At 29.9% G+C, this 27,882-nt stretch overlaps 2 protein-coding genes across 2 annotated transcripts in view; one reads left to right on the top strand and one right to left on the bottom strand.

Moving 5' to 3' along the window:
• The first annotated feature begins 3,950 nt into the window (after window positions 1-3,950).
• On the top strand, window positions 3,951-10,540 carry LOC135948649 (GILT-like protein 1). Its single transcript, XM_065498021.1, has 5 exons — window positions 3,951-4,225; window positions 4,312-4,443; window positions 4,543-4,704; window positions 10,045-10,182; window positions 10,291-10,540. The coding sequence occupies exons 1-5, from the start codon at window positions 4,139-4,141 to the stop codon at window positions 10,399-10,401; spliced, it is 630 nt and encodes a 209-aa protein (XP_065354093.1). The 5' UTR covers window positions 3,951-4,138; the 3' UTR covers window positions 10,402-10,540.
• Window positions 10,541-15,833: 5,293 nt separating this feature from the next.
• Window positions 15,834-27,882, bottom strand: part of LOC135949607 (uncharacterized) — a 123,451-nt gene continuing 111,402 nt past the window's right edge. Inside the window, exons 5-7 of the mRNA XM_065499204.1 lie at window positions 20,387-21,416; window positions 18,245-18,546; window positions 15,834-18,134 (exon numbers count right to left, since the gene is read on the bottom strand). Coding sequence (XP_065355276.1) covers window positions 16,488-18,134; window positions 18,245-18,546; window positions 20,387-21,182 — 2,745 coding nt within the window. The 5' untranslated portion in view covers window positions 21,183-21,416 and the 3' untranslated portion in view covers window positions 15,834-16,487. The remainder of the gene's footprint in view (window positions 18,135-18,244; window positions 18,547-20,386; window positions 21,417-27,882) is intronic.

Below are 27,882 nucleotides of genomic sequence, written 5' to 3'. Positions count from 1 at the left end.
GAAAAATATTTTTTAACCCGAATTTTTTTTCACCAAAAAAAAAATTTAAAAAACAAACAATTTTTTTTTTCAAATTTAAAATAAAATTTTTTTCAAATTTAAAAAAAAAAAATTTCAAATTTAAAAAAAAAATTAAATTACAATTCGAAAAAACAATTTCACATGGGTTTTCTATGGGAATAAGATCTGGCGATTGAACAGGCCACTTAAAAACATGCACTTTATTGGATTGTAATCACACGGTTGCAACCCTAGAGCTGTGTTTGGTATCATTGATAGAAGAGACTTTTTACGGGGCTATATCAACCAAGACCAGCCTCATTTGCCTTGCGGCTAACAATTGGAGAACTAATTTCCAATTGTGTATTAATGATTATCTACCGGGATGTCATTTCTGGTAATTCCTTGTCTTGCTATTAAATTATCTCGTCTTGGAGTAGTTTTACGAGGTCTTCCTCCCAAATGATGAGTTTTGCATTACCTGTCTGACGAAATTTTGTTTAAAAATTTTGAAACTGCTGATTTTTTAATTGAATATTTGTATTTCTTTTAGTGTTTTGATTTTTAAATTAAAAAATGGTTTAACATTGTCACGAATGTGTTTCTATATTATTAGAAAATAGAAACAGCTGTTCATTTATATTAATTATAGAAAATTTTATTACCACATGAAACTCGTTTTTCTTCTTATCAGCAAAAAAATAAAAATATATCACACAAATATGACAGCATATTTGATTCACTGTTGATGTTTGTACACAATAAAGTTGGAAATGTATTAAAACATGTTTTAAAATAAACTTAATTCTTCTATATTTAACATACACATCATTTTATCATTTATTACTGTTATATTTATTGAAGTTTTATTTCCTATCATTTCATTTACCAAAGTGTTCCTTTTCCATAACGTTTCTCTTTTTCGTGTAAACATTGCATTGAATCAAAACAATAAAATACGGTTATTTCGAAACATAAACAAATAAAAGTAGAAGAGGCATAATGAAATGAAAAGTCAACAACTGATAAACCGGCTTAGAGCCAATTCAACTAAATAAAGCTTGAAAAATACTTGAAAAATTATTCATTATTATACGTATGCAATTGCTTTGTTTCTCTTTCTCTCTTGATGGAATTTAGTTGGTACTTAAATTTCTACATGGGTATGAGTGTTAATGCCCACATCAATGTTAAATGGAAACATAACTATTACGAGGTGGATTAAAAAGAGAGTAATTTCGGCAGATTAACTTTTGTATTTTAAATTTAATAAATTAAAAATAATCATTATTGCATTTCTGTAAAGGAATTTTTTTAGAGCAAGACATTGAAAAATTTTACTTTTGATCCCGGCGAAGCCAGCTAATGTTAATGCCCAATTTCAGTACAATCTTCAATATATATTTTCTATGGATTAAGTAATAATAATGTGAATGTTTTTTCGTTATATCTAAACAACAGTACAAAATAGTGGCATATTGACCAAACTGTTAGCAGTAATTAGGTTTTTCCCGAAATCTTAAAAGTCAAATCGTAGTTAGCTCAAAATTATAAGAGGTATTGAGCTAATTCTATTTAGATTTTGTTCTCGTATGTATCCTTAATAAATTGCTGAAGATATATTCTTAAATCTTTAGAATTTGTTAAACAAAATTTTAAAAACTATGAAATTAGAGAATTACTGGGATTTGTGTATATAGAAGCCATTAATAAGACTAGTGGAAAAGATAAGACAGACAAATTATACAATTTTGAAAGGCCCTATAGATATTTAGTTTAAAAACACTAAATTTTAATTAGATATCACACAGTAAATAACAGCATTGCGGCTTTTTTATAAAATCCACGTTTTAGGAATTTCGGTATTTAAGTGAAGTCAATGGCAAAAGTTATCAATCCATAATACCGTAATGAATACAGATATGAATCAGCTGGTTTCAATAGATAAATAACAAAAGAAAATGTCAAAATGGTTGTGGTTTGAAAAGAGGGACAAATATATTTCAACCTCGTTGAAAACTTTTTTGACAACTGTCATTTGTTGCATATCTGTAATAATCTGTGACTGATTCCTTCACATAAATATGAAGTTAGGGAAACCAAAATCAAATTTATTTCGCTTAGAATACGAACGAAATCTTTTATTGGATATTGTGGATAAAAATATGCCCCATTTTAGATGTAACGAATTTGGATGAGTGTGAATTTCTATAGCGATCAGATGAAACTTGTTTTTATTTTATTTGAAATTCAGAAATATAACGAACAATCGCCCTGGACAAAAACTAACGGGTTGGGTGTAAGCCCATCAAAGACAGAGAGGAGAGTTTCAATTTTCTTTATAGCAAATTATCATGGAAAAAGATACTCAGGAGAGATAAAAGAAGGGCCTTAATGCCTACAATACATGCAGGAACTCCATTGGCAAGAATTGAGGTTTGCGACCAAGTATGGTAAATTGAATCTACATATCTGTTTTTAGGCCTATTATTACTTATAGATGAACAGTGTTTTGGAAGACAATGAGGAAGCGTATTTATAGGATTATATTTAACAAAGATCAAAGGTGTGCTTGTCTAGCTATAACAGGGGTTCGAAGGGGGTGCAGTTTTCACTAATGGATCCAAGATGGACTTGGTTACAGGGGCCGGGGTTTATATGGTCGAACACATTATTAAACAGTCAAATAGACTCTCCTTCCAGGCAGAGATCAGAAGGCAATCTGAAAAGCCACGGAGTTGATAAAAGCACACATCACATAGGGATCAGTAGTGACAATTTATAGGCGGCACTTAAGGCTTTGAAATGTCATTTAATAAATTCCAGCTTAGTGGAAGATTGCAGGAGAGCTCTTATTATGTTATTGTTACACTACTCAATCAGATTGTGTTGGGTACGAGGGCACTGTAGCATGCAGGGAAATGAGGTAGCAAACGAACTGACATGGCTCAGATCTGGACCATGGTACTAGAGAAAGGCGAGTAAGACCTCCTATTTGTCACTACTACAGGATAATATTTGAAAGATTCCGTGACTCCACCAACCAATCCTGGAATAGTAGGACGGATTGTCAAGTTAACAAGGTCTTTTGGCCAAAACTGGATGCACAGGCAACCAAAAGACTAATTGGGTTAATAGCACACATTCTCTATTGAAATAATAGCACACATGATTTTTGCAGGGCGTGTGGGGATGTAGAGGAGTTGGAGACAGTAGAGGAAATTAATGGCTTTCAAAGAGGGGGGATCAGAACATTTGTTGGCACAACCATGTCTGCCATAAAATGTCATCTTCAAACATAAAAAATTACAAAGAAATCGACACGTTTTCCGCACTCACACGAACATGAATAAATTTATGTCAATAAGTCTGGCAATGTTCTCTTCTAGAGCAAACAAAACGATGGCTCGTCAAGACGTGGGGAAATAACACATCTTGTTAAAAGACCCACTAAAATTGAATATCTTTCCAAGTATATATTGTAACATATTCATCATCAACCATGTTAATACTCGTATTTCTGTCTACACTCAGTCACAGTCATCGATTTCGCATTCAATAAAGGTAACAAGCTCAAAAATCGTAACGACTACGGCCGCTGCGACAAACTTAAGTTGACTTCTACAACAAAAACACACACAGTTCTCAACAGTCAACAAAAAAAGAAATCATCCAATGGTCTCCAAAATATTTAAATTTAAATACAATTTTTAATCTGACCATATACTTGGTGAGCGTTAACAGTTCAGTTGAGTCATTTCAGTCCATTTATAAAGTAGAGTGTATGGATAAGCGGATTGAACTAAGCGAACGTTAACACAGAAACTTAAATCGTGCATAAACAATCACAATCACAATAAAATAAAACCAATAACAAACAAAATTGAAATACATTTCAAGAAATAAATTCAATATTAAACAATAAATTGTGTTTTTAACACGGAAAAATTGAGGAAGCTTCAAAATTAAAACACATCAACTTAAAATAAAAGCTAAAGTTAAAGAGTTGTTAATTTTAAAATAGTTTGTTATTTTTAAATTATTCTGAAGCCATCGTTACTAAGTTAAACAACAAAGAAGCAGTTCATTAAAAATAAACTTTAATTGAAAATTAAAATAATAATACAAAAAAAAAAATATGTTTAAACAAACAATTTCTTTGTTGGCCTTAATTTTAGCCTTATTTGCAGTTGTTATTTGTAATGGCCAAAACCCAGTGGAAAAGGTAAGCAATTCTTATTTATTTTAATAATAACAATCTTTTTTATATAAATAAATTTCTCTTTTTCTTTGAAAACACTGCTAAAACAGTTAAAAGTTTTAGTTTTATATGAATCTTTATGCCCGGATAGTGTACGTTTTATGGGCCGTCAGTTGGGTCCCAGCTATGATGAATTAAAGGACTATATTGACATATCGTTAGTGCCATTTGGTAAATCTCAGGTAAGTTTTTTTTTTGTTAATAAATAAGTAATTTTAAAAAAATCCTATTTTTATACAAAATTGCTCCCTATTAACTTTATTTTTTTTTCTTTTTTTTAGTCCAAAAACAATGGCGCCCAATTCTTTTGCCAACATGGTCCTCGTGAGTGCTTTGGCAATCGCCAGCAATCGTGTGTTTTGCAACAAACCAAAGATCAATTGAGTCAAGTTAAATTTGCCGTTTGCCAAATGACCATACCCGATAATTCTAATATTCAATTTGTAAGTAGACTTCTCTCATAATTATCTTATATCGAAAATTACTCACAACGTTACGAAACGAGCCTCTGGTTTAGGTTTTTTGGATTAAGTACTTTGTTTATTCCCTTATTTTTAAAAGCCTTTTATGATTGTTTAAATCCATATGGGGGATTTGACATCAAGTGAACCAACTTTTGAAATCGATGTATTCCGATCGCACCAAGTATTTTGAGATACAAAACATTTATTTTGATATATAATCCACTCGCATCCCACTAAGGGACCAAAATTATCTTAAAGGAATGGACCTAAGTATTCTTTTGAGCAAAAAGGGGCATATTGGAAAAAGGGGCATTTGGAAAAAGGGCCCATATTGGAAAAAAAGTCAAAAAAGTTTTTGATTTTGCCAAAAAAAAAATCAAAAATTGTATATCTTCAGTTACAAAACATTTATTTTGATATTTATTCCACTCGCATCCAACTAAGCGACCAAATAGGACTTAAAGGAAATCAACTAATCTTTCTTTTTGGAAAAAAATAAAACAAGGGACCATTTTGAAAAAAAAAATCGAATTTGCAAAAAAAGGCAATAATTAATTGTATGTCTTGAGTTACAAAACATTTTTTTTGATAGATATCCGACTCACATCCCACTAAGGGACAAAATAGTTCTTAAAGGAAAAGACCTAAGCTTTCCTTTGAGAAAAAAAAAAAATGTTTAAAAAAAGAGCCCATATTGAAAAAAAAAATCGATTTTGCAAAAAATAAAAAATTTTATGTTTTGCATTACAAAATATTTATTTTGATAGATATCCCACTCGCATCCCACTATGTGACCAAATAGGTCTTAAAGGAAAAGACCTAAGCTTTCTTTTGAAAAAAAAAATTATAAAAAAGAGCCCATATTGGAAAAAAATTTCGATTTTGCAAAAAAAATTAAAAAATTGTATGTATTGAGTTACATCCCACTAAGCGACTAAATGTGTCTTCAAGGAAAAAATCAGAGCTTTCTGTTGAGCAAAAAAAATAAAAAATAGGACCCATTTCGGAAAAAAGTCAACAAAGTTTTTAATTTCGGAAAAAAAATATTAAACATTTTTTTTTTTTTATATTTTTTTCGAAAGATTGAAGAAAGAGCTATCGCTATTTGGGACACATTTTGCTAAGAACAATAGGTAATAAGTTACATGGATGAGAAAAAAATATATTTGGTCAAAATTTGACATTTTGGCCATAACTTAGAGTTCTTGACCGATCTTGTTGAAAAATTGTGTCTGTTGTAATTAATTTATTTTTTTATAAAATCCTTTCACAAATTTTATTTTACTACGACAGGGGCAGCGAAGTGGTAGTATATATAAGTATAAAAGAGTAAAGTGACTGATTCATCATCGTCCAGCCTAAACAGTTAAAGCTAGAAACTTCAAATTCAGGTAATGGATTACAAAAAGAATGAAGTTTTTGAAAATTCGATCCTTTTGTACCTTTTAAATGTGCTTGTCTTTAATAATAAAATGAGCAGACAGATGATGTCTGGTACTTTTTGGAAATTTGAAATTAAAATTAATAGCCCTGGAACCCTCTTCTTTCTAGATCAATAAAGAAATATTTTTGGTACTTTTTCAAGTTAGAATTTTTAAGTGTTGAAAATTTTATCTTTTTCGGTATGAGGATGGCTGACTTCATAAATGCATTTTGCAAAGCAACACTGCCATGTATAGTGTTCATAAACGCAATAGATTTTGTTTTGGCAATGTCGCAAGTTCATTATTGTATGGCAATGCTTGTCCATGCGCAGCATCTCTCAAATTTGGGAACTGTTTTTATTTATGATTCTTTACAAAACATTGCCTTGTAATTGCTTTACATTACTGCGTTTATGAAGTCGGCCAAAAAGTCCGTGCGTTTTTGAATGAAACACAGTTTTTTGGATAAAAAATTAATTTATTTTTAAACGTAGTCTCCTTTGAGCTCTATGCACTTATGCCACAAAGTATACAGAGGCGACACGGCAAAAAAAATATATTTGTCTCTTTCGCTCAAAACAATTTCAACTGGTTTGGTTTTGTACTTATTTATATAGTTGTTTGTTTTAACGCACTATCTGTATTAAACCGCAAATTAGTTTTCTCTTTCTATCGAAACAATTTCAAAAAAAGCTGATTTTAGTGTTTTTGAACTGTCAAATTTGACGCCTCTGTATATTTTGTGCTTATGCGTTTCTACAATTTTTTTTTATCCCTTTCAAAAAATAAGATTTGTCGAGGTCATCAAAATAACACCCCTTTCACACTAGGCAATTTAGTTGCGCAAGTCTCTTGCCCAACAACAAAACAGCATGGAAAATTTTCTTCTTCTTAACCCGACATTACAAGAGACTTGCGCAACTAAATTGCCTAGTGTGAAAGGGGTCTAAGTAGTTTTTGGGAGATGATTTCAAATCTCTTTCTGCCGAGATATTTCTTCAGGTTTGGAAACAATAAATAGTCAATCAGGGCTAAATCCGGAGAATAGGGCGGATGAGGGAGTAATTTGTAACCTAATTCATGGATTTTTGCCATGGAAATTGCACTTGTGTGCACCCGATTGTGAGCAAACGCGTCAGCCATCTTGAGGAAAGCTTTCTCATACCCAATTAATCATTCAAAATTGTAACCATTGAACCATAAGAGATGCCTATGGCTTCCAAAAATGTCTCGCACTTTCAATCTCCTATCGGCCAACATCATAATATATTATATTGAATTTGTTCAATTGTTTCGGGTGTGGAGTACTCAACTGGGCGTCCAGAACGCTCAGCATCTTTCGTGCTTATACGGCCACAGCAAAATTCAGTAAACCACTTTTTAACCATTTAAATTGATGGTGCAGATTTCCCATAGTATTTATCAAGCTTAGCCTTTATTTGAGTGATGTTTTACAATTTCTCCTCACGAGGTAGTCTGCTATCAATGGCTGTCAAACACACATTAAATGACGCAGCTTGTGAAAATTTTGACAGGAGTCAACTGACTATCAAAAATTATTCATTCTCACTTGGTTGACTGCGATGACTAAGTTGAGTTTTACTTCCATCGCCCAAGAGATGAGGAGTGTTGACGAAGACATCCTTCGCGACACGACACTACCCTGAGGAACTCGTTGTTTAATTCTACGGGATTTTCAGAACTTGTCTTTAAACTCCATGGACGATTACCGGCCACTAAGCTAATTCACTATCCACCTCTTCGTTTAGTCTTCGACAGGTCAAGTGCTACTGGAATTGTCCGATCGGAAGGCCTCTGCTGGTTAAGCCCTGAGGTAATTGGGGTGGTGCTGTGCATCTTGCAGAGTCCATGCTGAGCGGCTAGTAGTTGACAAGTCAGCTGGGGAAGAAGCAGAGATCGACCTATACGATTGCTTCTCACTTGCGATTTTCTCATGCTTCAGCAACGGCATCAATCGAGCAATTTTCCAGGCTGATAGATTAAAAACCCAATGTTTATAGCATTGGCAGCATTTATTACTTACATATGTTGTATAAAGTTGTGGTCTGTCCGAGACCGGAAGATTTCGCTGTTTGCGAACACTTCTTCTTTTTGCCTTGTCTCTTTCGGGATCCTTAATAAAGAGTAAATTAATAACGATCCCATTATCCTTCTTCTACGTGGGGTTGGGGACAGCCTGAACTCCTGAACTAAAGGTACAGTTATTCAAGTAATCTGGCCAGCGTGCCAAGCTACGTCTGCTTTGTGGTCATCTCTGGTCTTAATTTTAAGGCTTGAGTGATGAAGCAGATGGTGCGAGCTAAAGGACCAAACGGGTAATTCCATTCAACAAAGTGCTAATGTCGGGACGATAGGCTGTAAGACAGTTGCATACTGGCGGATTGTTTTCATTATACTCGGTTTTCTCCAATTTCTCTAGTGTCATGATCAAGATAAAAAGCTCTACTCTTCACAGTGTTTTGTATGAGGAATGCGATTCTTACAAGATTTTATTGCGGATTTTTTTAGAGAAAGTAGTATCCGTTCCAATTTTGTAGACAGGAATTATTGATAAGTTTTGTCTCTCTCTTTCTTTTACGACGTTGTGTTGTCGCATGAATCGGGTTATCTTTGAAATCTTTCCAGTTGAACCATAGGGAGTGGATAGTGGTTGTTGCTGCAGATGTTGTAGGTGCTGCGGTTGTTATTGTGATTGTGGTGAGAAGCATGGAAATTTGGAATAAGATGATGATGCTGATTAGGTTGACGTTGGCAGCAACGTACATTTCAGACCACTCCATAATGGCCGAAAAACACAAAGTAGCGGTAAAAACTATTTCCAGACTTGCTAGCCTCACCAAATTTGTCTTCGCTGTCTAAATATTCCATTTGAGTAAAAATGGGCGGTCCACGCCCCCTTTTTTGTATTGGGCCTCACATAAGGGGAATTTTCGATAAAAATTAATGCTTGCTCTCTAAAACTCCCCCTTTATAATTTGATAGATACATTTCTATACACTTTAAACAAAATTATGAAAGTCGTGTCAGTTTCTTCGTGGGGCTTCCATATGAATTTACCTTTTGCAAAAGTACCATTAAGTCGTCAGTTTGCAATTATTTGCAAACAAATTTAACATGGCATTAAACCTTAGTCTCCCATGAACAACTACATATAGGAAACTCCATTAAAGATTGTTATCCACGGGAGTTCTACTCCACAAAAGACAATAACACTATTCACAATTTCACAAAAAAGATGACCCAGTAAAAACATCAAAATAAGTTCTAAATACAAACATCTACGAAATATCTTTACAACAGTTAAAAATACACACCTCGAGTAATAGAATCCATATTCAAACAATTATTTTATTGAAAGTATATTTTGAAAAACGACGATATGATGTTGGAAAATCGAATTTTTGTCGAACATTTGGAAATTCTGCCATAGTGCACTCTAGAGTTTATAGAAAACCAACTTTTTAAAAAATCCGTTTGTCGATAACCATCCTTGGCAAAATCGTATTTATATTATTCTTCTCTGGAGATGACCATCCAACAATTTGTTCACATAGTGAACAGTTTCTTGTTCGCACATGAATTGGTCTCGTGTGGACAACTCTTCTTGATGTTATGTTCTTGTCTCTTCGATTTACCATTTATACCTTAAAACACTTCAATTATAGAAAGTTTGAACCGGTTAATCGTATAAGAAGAGGAAGGAAAGTCGATTTCCCCTTATATATACTGAGATTTGCCTCTATTCGCAAAATATCTTCAAAAATAATTAAAACAAAAGCCAGCTTATTTATTTAAAAACTCTGCAACAGAGTTGTATGTATTATTTTCTCAATTATTCTGACTTACTAACTAACGATTTACCGTTTTTATTCAGTGCGCTGAATCGGTTGGCCTCTCAAGTGACATTGACACTTGCATGAATACCGAATTGGGAACTTTGCTGCAATTGGAAGCTGAACGCACAACTCACTCATATGGCATAAGTTTTGTGCCCACCATAATATACGATGGCGTAAGTATTCCACTATTATACAATTCAATTTAATCATTAAAATGATAATGAGGATTTATTTATTTATTTATATTGAATTTAATTCATGTTTTTCCCCTTTTCTTACAGGTTTTCGATCAACAATTACAGGACCGCTCGTTACGTGATTTCCGCGGTACAGTTTGTGGTTTGTTACAAAAAAGGGGCACTATTTCCTTCCACGATGCAGTGTGTCAATAACATCTCTTACAATCTGACTGTTTTTTTTTGCAAAAAAACACAACGCAATTTAAGTTAAAATCCAGTTCTCTTTTTTTTGAAGTTTTCTTTTTGTAATTGTTAACACAAAAATAAACAAAAAAAAATTATTTAAGACAAATCTCGTTTAAGCAATATGTTTTATTTTATTTTTTTTACGAGTAAAGTTAGTATGCACTCGTAAAAAATTACCTTTTTTAATGGTTTTTTTAAAAAAAAGTGGGTCAATTTAAAAATTGTTGTCTGGCTAAATTTAAGTTGTCTTTGCTGTCAGGTGCTTGCTGTCTGTTTGCAATAAGTATTTGCCTGGGAATTTGGTCAAGTTTTCAAAAACAAACATTTTAAGTTCTTGATTTGTGTTAGCGATCATACATATTTTAAGGTGTAAGATTAAGTTAACCCTAGTTTAACTACTTTTGTTAAGAACTTTAACTGGATTTTATTTCAATTTCCAAAAAGTTGTATTGATTGTGTTAATTATTGTTTTTTTTTATCTATTAACAAAAATTGTTTAATTTAACTGGTTGTTTGTTTAATTTATTTGGAGGGTGTTTTGCAATGTTAAAAATATTTGGCAGAACGTAAAACGGCGTTACGAAGTGTTAAATAAAATAATTAATGCTGTTTTTTTTGCAATAGCTCAATGACTTTAATCTAAAGTAAACGGGTTTGAAATATTGTAGAAGTTAAGTTAAACTTTGAAAATTTGATTTTGGAGAAAATGTTTGTACTTTAAGACATTATTCAAACTTTAACCCCTATTTAGAAGTATTAAAAACGATTAGTTCAATGCCTCTACTAATTTAGCCGTAGGTACGTTTTATACTCTGCTGATTTCGGGTAAACTGCCATTTGATAAAGCATATTTCGAAAGATTTTCTAAAAAATCATAAGGTAGACTTGTTGTATATTAATTGATAAAGGATTTTGTATATTTTTCAAAAATATATATAACTTTTGACAATTATAAAATTCATTGAATACTTTTTTTTAAAAAAATTTTACAATAAATGTTTTTTATTTAGTTTTTGCAAAGATAAAAATTTTTCAGATTGAAATTCAGCCCAATTATGAATAAAAAAATAGGAAAAATGGGGAAAAGGAGAAAACTCCCGGGGAATTTTTATTCATAATTGGGCTGATATGATTGAACATATTTATGAAAAACTATGATACAATTTTTAAATATTTTATATTTGACAACATTCAAAAATTCTAAATTTCCATTAAATAACAATAAACCGCTCAACCGGTTTTTTTGAAGACAAAAGCCGAAACAGCTTATCCGGTTTTTTCAAAAGACATTTTCCGGTTAAACCGGAAAATGGGTTTTTCAAATTTGCCGGTTTTTTGGACACTCTAGTTATACTCTAGTTTGGACACTCTAGTTATACATCCTCTTAGAAATTCTTTGCGATAACTTGAAAAGAAAACAAGTAAGAGAGCTATATTCGGCTGTGCCGACTCTTATATACCCTTCACCAAATTATACTTCAAAATACAAATTTTAAATATTTTTAGGTAAACAAAATTTATTATTTTTCCAAAGTTGTTTTTTTAATTTTTTGTAAAAAAAGTTTTCGAGTTATTTTAATTTTTTTTTTTTTTTAATTTTAAAAATTTTTTTTTGTTTTTTAATTTTTTTTTTGTTATCAAAAAACTGGAGTAGGGTGTAAAAATTTTGAATATTTAATTTTCAAATGCGAATATATCCTAAGTTATAAGATCCAGTTCATATTTCATAATTAATGCATGATGCTGTACTGTGTAGATAAAAAATCTCTAAAAATGTATTCACTAAATTTTCACATGGTTTACTGTCAGAATCTGTATGTCATCGACTACGATGACTAAGTTGAGTTTCACCTCCTTCGTCCAAGTGATGAAGAGTGCTGCCGTAGACTTTTTCGCCACACGTCACCACTCTGAGGCCCTTCTTGTTTAATTCTACGGGGTTGTCAGCATTTGTCTTTAAACTCCATGGACGACTACCGGCCACTAAGCTAATTCATTATCCATCACTTCGTATAGCCTTCGACAGGACAGAAGGCATCTGGTTTAAGCCCTGAGACTGGTGATGAGCTGCTGGTAGTTGACGTGGGGGAGGAGCAGAGATTCGAGTGTCTACGCTACAGATGACTGGAGGGAAATCGAAATGTACGAGGTTTAAGTGAAAAAACTGATGATCTTTCGGATCATAAGTTTAATCACTTAAACCCGGTCTTTCAAATGGCCCCAGAACAAGAACGTGGCATGTAACAACTGAATTGTTTGACCGAAGATAAATGATGTCAACATTAGTCGATGTTCTAAAGTCACAATTTTCACCATTTTGCTATAGTAAGTTTTCACAATAAAAATTTGTTGTTTACGAGTTTAGCGTTCCATGGTTAAAATTTTCCAAGTTTGCACTAAATAAATACCTAAGGATGACAGCTCTATTGTTGACATTTTCTCATTTGACAGACAATTTACTGTATAACCTTAAATTTGCTTACATTTGAAAATTGTTTATTCAGGGCAATAAACTTAAAGGTTAATCTTCATGTACCCCGCTCTCCTCATTTTTAAGGTCAATCAGGCTGCCACATGCTGATTTACCACAATTACCACAAAAAATATAAAGAAATCAAAAATTGGAAATACCAATAGACAAGGATGCTTTAATTTCAGAAATATAGTATTTTCTCAAAAAATCACTATTTAACAACATATTCTTACTCCATATTCATATTTTAAATTTATAAAAGCTTTATAAAATAAAATTTTTATACAAAATCTGTTTTATAAACCTTTAGTGCTATGAGTTCCGAAAAAACTCATTCAATTATATATTAAATTAGAGTTCAGTAACTAACAGACGTACAGAAGAATTATATAAATAAAGAAGAAGATAATGTTTACAGTATACATTCATGAAACATAAATGGCACGATAATCGTTCTAGGATGCTTGTACCTTTAGTTAAAGCTGAGTTGTTGGTCCATTCCAATTTCAGAGCTAAGATGTGCTAAATTTGTTGAATTTATTACTTCAAATAAAGATTTAATAAAAGCTGATAAAATTGATTAAAAATATAAATTCAAAATTATGGACTGAAATAATTAAACTTTATTAAAGTTTATCGTAGTAAAATAAAAAACATGTGAAAGATTTTATAAACAATTTTTTGAAACAAATTAGATAAAATTATAAAAAATAAATTTTCAGACAAAGTTTGAAAATCTCGCAGTCTTAATTATCCAGATATTTAAAATTGACTATGTACTTTGTATGGAAAGTGCCACACCCACTGTTCCGATCCAGACCATTTTTAGCTAAACTCCGTACAATAATTAGAATTTGATTCATACTTAGTTTAAATACATTACAATTATAGTACTCCAGATATTCGAAATTATGTATTTACTTTGTATGAGAGGTGCCACGCCCACGCCCACTAACACAATACCATATTCACCCAAACTATGTAGAATAGTAAGGGTGATATTAGGGAAAAATTTTAAGACTTCCACTATTCGATAAATAGGGTGCCACACCCCCTATTCCGATCAGTCCCATTTATGGTAAGACTTCATACACAGATAAGAAATTGGCTCGTATAAAGTTGTAAGACTTTCACAGTTATAGTTCTCCAGATATTCAAAAATAACTATTTATTTTGTATGTGTCACGCCCATTTTTAGCACAATTATACCGAAGTAAATTCTGCGAAGTTTTGCGGCTTTCACAGTTATAGTTCATCAGATATTCCATAATAACTATTTACTTTGTATGGGAAGTGCGACGAACACTTGAATTTTTAAAATAGCCTATTGGTCCATCCAGATATAGGGGAACATACATAACAAATTTCAAGACCATCGGTCCAGTGGTTTATTCTGCTATAAGTCACAAACAAATAAACATATTCCTATAATATTAACTATTCCTATTTTATTTACGTTTATGTTTTTTTAAAGTCTAGATTGTTGACTTTAATAAATAATATAGGACAATAATTATAAACGAATTTATTTGAATTTTTCCCAGATCATTTAGTGCTGTCCCGTTTTGGAAATTTCAAAAGGTGGCAAGTCTAGGCCAAGAAAGCATTGGTATTGTAATCATTCAGCCCAATTATGAATAAAAATTCCCCGGGAGTTTTTCCCCTTTTCTCATTTTTCCTATTCAAATTCAATGGGAAAAAAACTCCCGGGTAACAAACTCCCGCGGAATTTTTTATTCATAATCGGGCTGATTGTGTTTGAAAATCTTGTAAAAATCTTCTGAATCATAATTCGTGTCTAACTATTTCTTTGCTTTTTGTGGTTGATTTCAGTCTTTGGCTTCATTTAAAGTCTGTTGTTTCTGTAGTTTTCCACAACATTCACTGACTATCCTAGACACAACTTTTAAGGCTTAATTTGCCAATTCTATCTATTGAATGGCCCCGGCAACAACGTCCTCTGCCTAAAGTCGTCATGGTTTAAATTTCCCAAGTTTGTACTAAATAAATGTCTAAGGATGACAGTTCAATTCTTGACACTTCATCATTTGACAGACAATTTATTTTATAACCTCAAATTTCACCAACCAGATTTTATCACTCCTATAGAAGGTTATAGAAATAACTTTTTTATACTCAATCATGTTGTACAGTAAAAAGTACATAAATTCCTAATGGACTAGTTCTTTTATAAACCTCTCATCACTATATAGCCTCACTTTATATAAAAATAATCCAACAAACTTGTTTCCTTTTTTTATTTATTCTTTATTCATTAAATTTTTTAAAAATTATATCATTTTCAATAAAAATTCTATGCAATAAAACTTATATAAAAAATATAATAATAATAATAGCAATAATAATAATATAATAGAGATACAAGATAATAAATTCATTTACAATAAAACAATGCAAAGAACAAGATAAAATAAACATTCATTATTTATAGAATCATAGGTAGAAGTTATGATAAATATTTTTATTATTATTTTGTGCTAAAAAAGAAGATGAATTAATTATGTAGTTGAAAAGAAATGTAAAGAACAATAATAATAAAAATCATGATGATAATGATAATGGGGATGCAATAAAATCAGTTAAATATACATAATTATAAACAATTATTAAGAATTAACTTAAAGGCGTATAAATTGTATTTAAATCTACTATTATAAAAATAATAAAACAAACAAAAACCAACAAAACATACAAATTACTTAATAATTACAAAATTTTTAATAATAAAATAAAATATTTGTATAAATATATGTAAAATAAAATTGTTTGTTGTAAGTGTAAAATTAAGATTAATTAAAATATTTTCTTTAAACAAATTTAATTAAGGCACTACTCATAAAAAGGCTTTCAAAATTAATAATGAAAATAAAGCACATAAAGACAGATTTTTGATTAAAAAAAAGATAAAACAAATATTTGTTGGTTTTCCCCTAAATAAAATCGTATTTATGACAACATTTCTAAAGAATAACAAGCTAAAAAGTTTATGCAAAATGAATTGTAATAGATTGTAAAAGATTTGAGAAATTGTAAGGTTTTATAACCTTGAAAATTTAATATAAAAATCACATAATTTTGAATTTAAAAAAGTTACTACCCAGGAAAAATGATATTAGTTCCACAACTAATATATAGCCAGTACTCGTTATTGTTTGGCGTTGGGATCAATGATTTTTGTTTGAAATTGTCATCTCCAGAACCTGATTCTAAAGATGTATTGCGGAGCTAGCTGGAACCAGTTCTTTAATCCATGATTTTTGTTTGAAATTGTCAGCCTCTGAACTAGCAGGCAGACACACATTCTTAGAAACAGTTCAAGAACTAGTTCTTCCGTAAGTGATTTTTGTTTGAAACTGTCACGAGAAAGGTTTTGGAATATATGCGTAGAACCACAATAGCGTTCCACAGAACTGGTTCCAGAAGTAAAGCTGTCATTAAAGAATCTAAAGTAGTTCGTTCTAAAACATTTTCCCGGGTACTCTTTAACATCTTTATAATTTGTTTTTGCCAAACAAAAGTTCAACAATATTTTTTTTCTACTGCCGTTGGAAACATCACCCTAAACCGTTGTTGTTGTGGGTATTGTTGCTGTTGTATTATTGTGTATATTGATAAATCTTCGGGGCATAGGTTTTGGTGGTATTTGAGGCTTTGTAGGTAATTGAGGCTTTGGTTGTTCTAACTTATTATTCGTACACTTCTCTCTCTCCTGATACTCCACATAACCCGATTCATCGCTGCACTCTGAATCCGAGTCTAGCTTGACATCACGCTGCCGTCTCGAACGTCTGGGTCGCTGGCTATTATTGATTGATATGGTGCTGTTAGAGGGTGATAGCTTGGGACTATCCTCCGGTAAATTAAGGCCACTTAGAGAGTTAGTGGGGGAAGAGCTCATTTTGAGCGTTATAGAACTGGAACTGCTGAAAGTAGTGGCTGCATCACTGTTATTGCGATTTTGTAAACGTTCAAAGATTTCGTCAGTGGTTAAGGATGGCGAGTCCAAAGAAGAGGGCTGCTCTAAATCGTGTTCCGCTTCATTGTGGTATTGTTGTAGGGTTTGTCTGTATTTTAAAGACAAATCATCTTGATTATTGGTGACCGTGCTGGCAGTTTCACAACCGCTTGAAATGGAACCCTCATCGGCACTGTCGGCGCTAATACGCTTGTTAGCCGCATGTTGGGGTGTGGAAGAAGCCGAGGAGGCTTCAGAAGATATAGAAGACTGTAACTGATGTTTATAACGATGTTCCATTACACCACTGGAGTTGGTTTCCAAGCTACTGCTGCCCTCATCACTGCTTAAAGAAAGATTGGCCATTTTACGCATAGAATGGCGATGCAACATAGTTAAAATAGCCGCCTGTCGGAAATACATATCATCCTCTTCTTCACCCAAAAAATCATCTTCACCATCACTGCTTACGCCGGCCCGTCTCAGGGTAACCATTTGTTCTGGATCTTCTTCGGGATTTTCAATCAAATGATTGGGATTGAAATCATTGAGAGGATCAGCATTGGGATCATTGTTTATGCAGGGCAATAAACTTAAAGGTTCCTCTTCATGTACTCCGCTTTCCTCATCTTTAAGGTCACTCAGGCTGCCGCAGCTATTGCTGATGTTTTTGTTTAGCTGTCTCTCGAAATAGGGCAACAATTCATTGGTCAGGGAAGCATTGGTATCGTAATCATTGTGTTTTAATATCTTCTCAAAATCATCCGAATCATCGGAGCCATAATTGGTGTCTCCCTGTTTTTTCGCCTTCTCTGGTTCTTTTAAATCTTTGGTTTCAATTAAAGACTGCTGCTGTTGTAGTTTGCCACAACAGGGACTGTCCGAGGAGCCACAACTGACAGGTCTTAATTTACCCGTTCTACGTATAGAATGGCCGCGGCGACAACGTCTTCTGCCTAAAGTCATGGCCGGATAAAGAGAGTCCTTTTGACAGCATGGTTTCATTTCAGGTTCATTGGTTTCTTCGACTTCCTCACCCTCCTCCCCAATAGCCTCTTCTATGGCCATTAATTTGGGTGCCGATTTGGATCTCTCCAAAGGCGGGCGATAGTTATTGCTGCCCACACTTAGCAAGATCTTTCGCCGCGGTAAACTGGGATTATCGTAGACGGCGTTTGCAAGACTTAAGCGAGCATTCTGTTTGAGAATTTTCTCACGTTTAAATTCACGCAGAGCACACTCAAGATTGGCCTGGAGAAGTAAAACAAATTTGAAAAAAGAATAAAAGGAATTAGTAACTTTTTAAAAACAAACTTGGGAAGTCATAGAACACAATGGAACTAAGAAGCTCTTCAACTCACCTTTAAAGTATCACAGATTTCTTGCACTTGCTTCTCTTTACTACACAACACCGCATGACATCTCAGCTCGTGTTTTAGTTTACGGCCCTCATGGCGATAGATCCAACAGAAGACTCTGGGATAGTTCTTTGGTGCACAGCAATGTGTGATACGATTGGCCCAATATTCCGTTAGTCCGTGTTGTCTGGTTGTGGCTTTCAAACCAGAGGCACATACTTTCAGGCGCATTATCACATCGGGCTTGTTGTTTTGTGTGTAATTGCGCCACAATGTGTTTAACTGCTTTTCCACACAACCTTCGCCTGGACAAATGAAAAACAAAGAAAGTGTGTTAAACATTTTTCCTAAATTATGTTTTAAAGATTTTTGGAATTAATAACTATGCATATTCAGTACTAAAATGCATTTAGCACCAAAAAGTACTAAAGTATTTTCAGTACAAAAAAATACTAAATTACTTTAGTTCTAAAAACTTCTAAATTATTTTAGTACTAAAAAGTACTTAATTATTTTAGTACTAAACCATTTTTAGTATTAAGAAGAACTTAATTTTAGGACTAAAAAATACTAAATTATTTTAGTACTAAAAATTACTTAATTATTTTAGAACTAAACCATTTTTAGTACTAAAAAGTACTAAATTATTTTAGGACTTTTAGGACTAAAAAGTACTAAATTATTTTAGGACTAAAAACTACTAAATTATTTAAAAAGTACTAAACTAATTTTAGTACTAAAAGTACTAAATTATTTTAGTACTAAAAAGTACTAAATTACTTTAATACTAAAAACTACTAAATTATTTTAGTACTAAAAAGTACTAAATTGTTTTAGTACTAAAAAGTACTAAATTATTTTAATACTAAAAAGTACTAAATTATTTTAGTACCAAAAAATTACTAAATTATTTTAGTACTAAAAAATTATAAATTATTTCAGTACTAAATTACTTTAGTTCTAAAAATTAATTACTAAGAAGTTCTAAATTGTTTTAGTACCAAAAAAATTAATAAATTATTTTAGTATGTACTAAAAAAATATTTATATAATACTAAATTATTTTAGTACTAAAAATTACTAAATTATTTTAGTACTAAGAAGTACTAAATTATTTTTATACCAAAACATTACTACATTATTTTAGTACTAAAAAGTAATAAAATGTAATAATTTTTTTTACAAATAAAACGTACTAAATTATTTCAGTACTAAAAAGTACTAAATTGTTTTAGTACTAAAAAGTACTAAATTATTTTAGTACTAAAAAAATTACTAAATTATTTTAGTACTAAAAAATAATAAATTATTTCAGTACTAAATTACTTTAGTACTAAAAATTAATTACTAAGAAGTACTAAATTGTTTTAGTACCAAAAAAATTACTAAATTATTTTAGTACCAAAAAAATTACTAAATTATTTTAGTACCAAAAAAATTACTAAATTATTTTAGTACCAAAAAAATTACTAAATTATTTTAGTACCAAAAAAATTACTAAATTATTTTAGTATGTACTAAAAAAATATTTATATAATACTAAATTATTTTAGTACTAAATTACTTTAGTACTAAAAATTACTAAATTATTTTAGTACTAAGAAGTACTAAATTATTTTTATAATAAAAAGTACTAAAAATAAAAGGTACCTGGAAATAAAACGTACCAAATTATTTTAGTACCAAAACATTACTACATTATTTTAGTATTAAAAGTAATAAATTTTTTTAGAAATAAAACGTACTAAATTATTTCAGTACTAAAATGTACTAAATTATTTTAGTAAGTACATACTAAAAATCACTAAATTACTTTAGTACTAAAAAGTACTTTAGTGGTAAAAAGTACTTTAGTACTAAAAAGTACTAATTCTTTTAGTACTAAATTATGTTAGTACTAAAGTCTCTTTAATATAGAAAGTACTAAAGTATTTTTAGTACTTAGACGTACTAAATGGTATTTAGTACGAAAAATTACTAAATGATATTTAGAAAAGCACTAAATAAAATTTACTACTAAAAGTACTAAATAATAAAAGTACTTAAGTATTTTTAGTACTAAAAAGTATTAAAGTATATTTTAAATATTTTTTATTTGAAAAAAGCAATGTTATTTAAAAAAAAAAATAACTTATTAACACTTACCCTTCGCCCATCCCGTCAAAACGTTGCCCAAATATGACACCTTAAATTCAGGATCCGGCAAACTTATATCCACACTATGTGTACGTTTCCACCACAGTTTACCCAGACCTCTCGATAACGTACGCATAGCCTTTGAACCCAAATCATCGCTGCGTGATTCATGAAAATGTTCCAAAGTCCACATTTCATCCTGCTTATCCGAACCACATGCACTTGACGTTGTTGACGTCGTCTTTTCGATTAATACGACAGACGCTGCTGTCACATCGGCATCATCTTTGGCATAACGTTTAAATCGTTCCAAATAGGGACCACTCGTACGACGTCGGCCGCCATAAGTATTAAATTTACCCGCTGACATTTTCTTCTCGTCCTTATCGAACTTTTTGGCATTGTAGGTGTTGCCCAGCAAACGTGATATCGATGAGCTTTTAACGAATTTATTGTGACGTGGCGGTGTACCTATGGGCACCGGTGTGGGCTGGCAGGGGAATCCAGAATCTGTGTTAGCTTCCTTTTCTTTTTCCTGTGTCTTGTTGTCTTTTTTCAATTTGTGTTCATCCAGGGATTTGGATTTTTTACTAAATCCAAATATTGTTAAACGTTCCTTTGGCGTTTTGCTGCTGCTGTGCTGCGGTTGGTTGTGATTAATTGGTGTTTTTGGCACTTTGTTTGTTACATTATTTACATTTACATTGTTATTAAGATTATGATTGTTGTTATTATGGGCGACTTTAACAAAATCTACTTCATCTTTGGACATGGTTTCCTGTGCGGCTAAATTTGTTGTATCCATTTTTGAATATTATTTTTGTTTTATTATTTTGTACTGGGTTTTGTTTTGGAGATTTTTTTTGTGAGCGGTTCACACTTCTTTATTTGTTTTCTTGGTTTATAATAAATGTGTGTGTTTGTTGTTACAATTAAATGTTGTAATAGTTATTATTACACACATAATAATTTTGTATAAGTAAAGCGTTAGCAGAAGTATATTTAACAAATTAATGCTGTTTTCAGATTTTCCACAGAACTGCAAAGAGAAGATTTAAAGAAAAATATAAGTTTTTTTTAATATAAACATTAAATTTAATATATTATTGTATTACATATTATGAAAAATTATGGTAATATAGTTAGTTTGTTTAATTTATTCTGTTTATGCTAAAACAATTATTGCTGTCGCCTTTATTGTATTTACCTACTTAAAGGCGACTTCTCCTTTTCTTCCATATTAGAAGGCAACTCTATAGCCAGCCATTTTGTTTGTTTACATTTGTGTTTGTAAACAAACCTAAAACAACAAACACTTGTTTCTGTCAAGTAACCTTGAGTTTAACAATTGCAGTCAAATATTTTGTATATTTAACATAAAATTATACATTTTTAACACTTCAATCAAACTTTTATTCTCACTAACTAAATAAAAAATTATTATTTATATTGTTTAGCCATTATTTGTGAAAAATTTCACAATTTTTAGACATTGAAAGGAATTATTTTTGATTTCACTTGCAGCTTTTCGTAGAAATGAAAATGATTTCATTTAAAATCAGAAAAAAACAATATAATATATTAAAGATACTACATATGTATATAAGAATATATTTTAATTAGTCGTAATATCTACTTATGGATATTTGATAACAAAATTATCCTCAAATACACTCAGTTTCAGAGTTTGATAACGTTCTTTAAAAAGCCTTATTTTCAAAACTCCCCATTCCACTTAGTTTCGACTTGAAGATTGGGGATTAAATTAAGTTTAATCTACGAATATTGTTTTTGGGTCGCCGATAAATTACTCATTGTTTTAATAACAAAATTTTACGTTTTCTGAAGTTTTGTATGCCAATATTAAGAAGTTTAAACTAGATCTAAAAAACAGCAATTTGTTTTAATGTTAGATTCGATTTATTTTTAAGATTAACTAATCTGATTATTAATTGGCATTTGATCTGCAAGTTAAAAATAGAATTTGTCATCAATTTTAAAAGTTTCTTGCATTTGTCATTAAATTTCCATAAATATTTAATTGAAATCATAAGACGATTATTTTAAATCGAATTCGCCATAAATTTGTAATTTTTGTGGCATTTGTCATTAGATTTCCATTGATTTTTTTAGAAAAAGAAATATTTTGTTTCATGTTCTATCTAAATAGATGCATTTTACTAACCATATACATTTGAAATCATTTTGTTTTGAAGCTTTCTAGATTATATGAAGAATAATGTATTTTTTCTTATTTTGTTTACCGACACTGGTTGTTTCCAACTCGGGATATAGTCCAATTTTCAAATGCTATCTGTTTAAATTATCTTAAGCAAAATAAAGGGGGACAAAACCACTTAGAACTCAAAATCCATTGTGAAAAACAATATTCTAGAGAATTGAAAGGTGTGTTTAATCATATCAAATTCGGTTGTCATGTTAAGATAATCGTAAAATGACCAATACAATGAGATGTTTTCAGTTTTAATATTTATGTAAACAAAACAACTTAAAATGAATCATGCGAAAGAAATCAAAATATTTTAAGAAAAGGTGCCATTTTTAAGGCATTAGAAACTTGTTTAAAATATTTCCTAACAATCCTTAATAATTCCATAAATTTATTCTATTTTAAAACATGCCTAAATAGTAAGAATGCTGCCAAATACGGTCAAAATTTGTCTGGCACCTGTCAGTCTTTTTTACAGTGTTACCAAGTTACCAGAGAAACTTGTTAAAACTGATTAGGATGGAAAATAAATTCAAAATCTAATAAATTGTTTTCAAAATCTGCAATATAGTTCTTTTTATTCATAACATTTATTGAAAAACTAACACCGTAACTATGAAAGAAATTTTAAATTTCATTTTTGTTAAAGTCGACTTTATTTTAAAATAGAACTTTGGTTTTTATTTGAAAAAAGCTTCAAAACTTTTTCCAAAATATAAATAAAAAAAAAGAAATTTCAAAAAATTAAAAAAAAGTAACTAACAAAAACCTTTTTGTTTTAATAATAAAACAACATTTTAAATTATATTTGAAATTTTGTTTATGGTACGAAATTTAAAATAATAAAATAATATCAAACTTTTTTCAAATTTTCCAAATACATAATTTCAAATTACCTTCAAGTTATTCTAACAATAGTTTTGTAGATACTCGCACCAACTATTTTAGCCTAACTGGAGAACCATATGCCCGATTTGGTAAAAATAACAGCAAACAATTCTAATTCAAATTGCCTCCAACTAATTCTAACATTATTTTTAAATCTGTAAAAAATTTTAGGAGACATTCCGCAAATTAGTACAAAAAAAAATATTCAGGCAAAATTTTAAAATTAATAAAAAAGAAAAATCGAGAACGATCAAAATTTCATTATATTTTTGAGTGCAGTATTATATTTTCGAAACTACAGAACTTCGAAAATGAAATTTATCTACTTTATAACTTTTATATTCAGAAAAAATTTCAGCAGAAAGTCGGCTGTTTATAAAAAGGTTTTAAGCAAATCCCTTTTCGAGAGTTAAATCCGTTAGCCGCTATTATTTTTTTGCCAAAAAAAATTCCTTAGCAGTCAGACCATAAATTTAAGCACTTTCAAATAATGTCCATATCTTCGCTTTCAGATTTTTATTATTTTTGAGTTAGGAAGCCTCGATTAAATTGAAGAAAAATGTCTATTAAACATTTTTTTTTTTTATAATAAAAAAGAAAAACTTACATTTTTATTTTGTATAAAACTAGTTATATGCCAGGAACTTTGAATTCACTCAAGTTTTAGAAAAATACTTGTTGGTATTTTTTAATTTAAAATGTTTAATGTCAAATATAAACTTTTTGGCGTTTTTTTTATTATTTTTTAAATTTGTTTTTTATTTAAAAATAAATAAATTTTAAGCATTTTTCTATATTTTTTTTATTATTTTCAATAATTATTTTTTTATCTATTAATAAATATATTTTTTTTCAATTATATTAATCACTAATATTTCAATAATATCACAATTTAAATTATTATGTTTTTAATTTAAATTAATTTTTGTTTAGAATTATTTAAATCATGTCACCATTTAGAGAATTGTGTTTTTATTTTAAATTAATGTTTGTAGCTTAGCTGGCTAAACAGCCCTTACTTAACTGGTTGCTGTCAAAATTAGTTTTGAATTTTAATCGTGAACACAAATTGTTTTTAAGGTTCTCACCGCATTGTTAATGAGAAATTTTGTACTTTATTATATTTATTTTTTTTTTGTTTGTTATTTAATCTAGATTTTTCAATTCATTCATTGAATTCCTTGATTTCTTAACCATTTCTCTTCATTCGTTTTTTATTTTATATTTTTATTGCATTATTATTTCAATATTTTTTATGGAATATTTTTTTTTCTTCTTCTGGTTGATTAATTTTTTTATGGTTTTAATACCTTTTTGCTTTCAGCTTTTTTTTTGTGAATTAAATAAATAAATGTTATTTTTAATAAACAACTTTACTAATTGTTTTCAATTAACACTTCACTTTTTTTTAGTTTAAAAAAATCTTTTAGGCAAGAAATTTCACACGATACAAAAATTTACGGCAATGAAATAATAAATATCACATGAAAAGGAGGAAGAATTGAATTAAATTAAATTTGTGTTTGAGTGTTCTAAAATTTCCGTAAAAATGTTCTGCATTGATACATGACTGTTAACTGTCTGTTTTTTTCATTTCTCCAAATAAATATTCAAACCATTGAAAATAACGATTTGTTTTACTCTGGCCCCGTGTTGTGGTGTTATTATTGTGTTTTTGTTGTTGTTGTCGTACTTAGTATTATCTTAGTACAAACGAATGAATGAGTGAGTGCGTATGTATGTATGCATATTAAACGACAATTGTAGTAACGACGAAACGTTAAATTATTTAACATGTCAAACACACAAACACTCACTAGTTATTTCACTACACACAGGCATTCATACAAAAACACAACAAACAAACAGACAAACATTCATAGGTGTTTTCTTTAGTAGGCATTTAGCGGCACATGCAGGGTTGTTTTCTACAGGCTAATCACTGTGTTTATTTATTTGTGTGTTTGTATATATTTATATTTTTGTTTTCCTTAAGAAAAAGTACAACAAATCCGCCAAAATTAAAGCAAGTTTGTGCTAAATAATATCTAAAACATTTTCTAATCAAAATAAACCTAAATGAATAGAAATAAAACCATTAAATCACGAGAGTTTTTAAAGGTATTAAAAAAATTACCCACAATATATAAAAAAAATTAGAAAACACAAGTGTGGCTGTCGGCGATAAGATAAATGTCAACAAAACTCAAAAGAAATTATAATCAAATGTGTTCTGATTTATTTTTTTAACGGTCTATGGTTAATAATACCCAGCCAATCAATAATTATATGTTAACAGGGCAAATATTAATAAAAATATAGGTTTGTATTAAATATCACGTACTAAAGATAAAGTTTTTAAAAAATATATATTTGTAATAAACCGGTTTAAATTAATTTATAATTTAATAAAAGGATTTTGTTAAATAAAATAAATTAAAATCTAGGCATGAGTAAACAAAATCTGTTTAAAGGCTTTTTAAAAAAGTTAATAATTTAGTAATAAAAACCGCTAATTTAAAAGATGGCTACTTAGTGATTATTTAATTTGTTTGTTTTGTTTTTTTAATGTTTACCGCCTATTTCAGGAAATAAACCATAAATAATATCTAATCTGGCTACAAAACAGTATGAAAACCAATTTCTTAACTTTTAATCGTTTAAGGTTTAATATTTTTCGTTATTTACATTATAATTAATACGTATTTAATGGAAATTTCCGGTAAAATTGAAAAACAAAAATTTTTAAATAAAAGTTGAATAAAAGAAAGAACCATAAATACGGCTGTAAAGAGTGATATGATTTGTTTAAACAAAAAAAGAAAAACCCGTATTTATATTAAAAAAAATCAAAATTACCGCATTCGTAAGCTTATGATTTAAGGTTTACGAATTTAAAAAAGGTCACAATAGGCTTCAAAACGGCTCATTTTCAATGATTAAATTTGACATCAAATACATTGAGGGATTATGTTTAACTCGGCCTTCAAACACTTGAACTTGGGCTTCAGACAGGATTTATATCAAATTTACTATATTAAAACATAAAAATTTAGCTTATGAAGTAAAATCGAGGCTTGATATCATCTTACCAGAGAAGAGATGATGAGAAAAGGTTTACGGGTTTGAAATAAGGACGCAATAGGCTTCAAACAGGTCCATTTTCAATGATTCAACTCGACCTTTAAACTCTTAACTTGAGCTTCCAACAGACCATTGTGAATGTACAGTATAATGCACAAATAGGATCTCGATTAATATTCAAATTAATCTTCAAATATATCTTCTACATTTTCTAAATTTTAATTAAATGAACCAAGGTATCAAACAGTACAAGTTGGACTTCAAACAGGATCATTATTAATGTTAAAATTTAATTTTAAATCAATTGAAGATCTATGTTCCACATGAATTCATATTGAATCTAATGGGGCTCTATTTCAGTTCCAAATTTAAGCTAAATTCTGGATCTATTTAGGTTTCAAATTAATGATAGATTCTGGTTCTATTTAGGTTTCAAATTGAAACTAAATTCTGACTGTATTCAAGTTTCAAACTTGTGTGAAATTCTGCCTCTTGACAATTTTTAGTTCAAATTGGGTTTTGGAGTTAACTGATTTGGAGTCGAAAGTATGCTTTGGAAAAAATGATTTCGAAAACCATTTTTTCTCATTAACATAAATTTTAAAAAAATGTCTAAACAATTCCAAGAATTGTGATTCTAAAAAGCATATTCTTTGAAACTAATTGCTGTAGACAAACTAAATGACAGCTAAATTTTAGCACTCGGAATAATAAAAAAATTACCCTTAAGCCACGTGTTCAGTATACAGTGAATGTCACTTAAAATCGTACACCATCGTAGTCAAATTTTATTCATTAGTTTTAGAAAGTTGATGTTTTTTAAAATGCTATTTTTATATTGTGTGTGTGCTATTACCTATCAGAAAATTGGGTATAATTTTAATTGCCCTTATCCACAAATAAAAAAATTGGGTAAGATTGTCAGTGTCCAGAATATCAACGCTTCATTTGAAATCGTAAAGGCACTAAAAAATAGCAAATGATACCCTACATAGTATTACATTTTTTTTAATTTTTAAAGTTTTAATTATAATTTAATATAATTGTACGAATTTAAGTGAAATATGAATTTTGTGATGTTCTTTAATTTTCATCAATATTTTTTTAACGAATTGAGGTTTTGTTAATTTTTTTGTTGAAATACATATTTTTTGTTCCAATTAATAAAATTGCTTTTAATTTTTTATATAATCACCTATTATTGCCTGTATAATTTTATAATATTTAAAAAAAAATATGTTGTACGATTTTGAGTGACACTCACTGTATTTTATTTTAATTATTTTCTCAAAAGTGTGATCTT

Source organism: Calliphora vicina, chromosome 1 (genome assembly GCF_958450345.1).
Source record: "Calliphora vicina chromosome 1, idCalVici1.1, whole genome shotgun sequence".
NCBI classification, from domain to species: domain Eukaryota; kingdom Metazoa; phylum Arthropoda; class Insecta; order Diptera; family Calliphoridae; genus Calliphora; species Calliphora vicina.
This window is presented reverse-complemented; position numbering and strand designations above follow the sequence as displayed.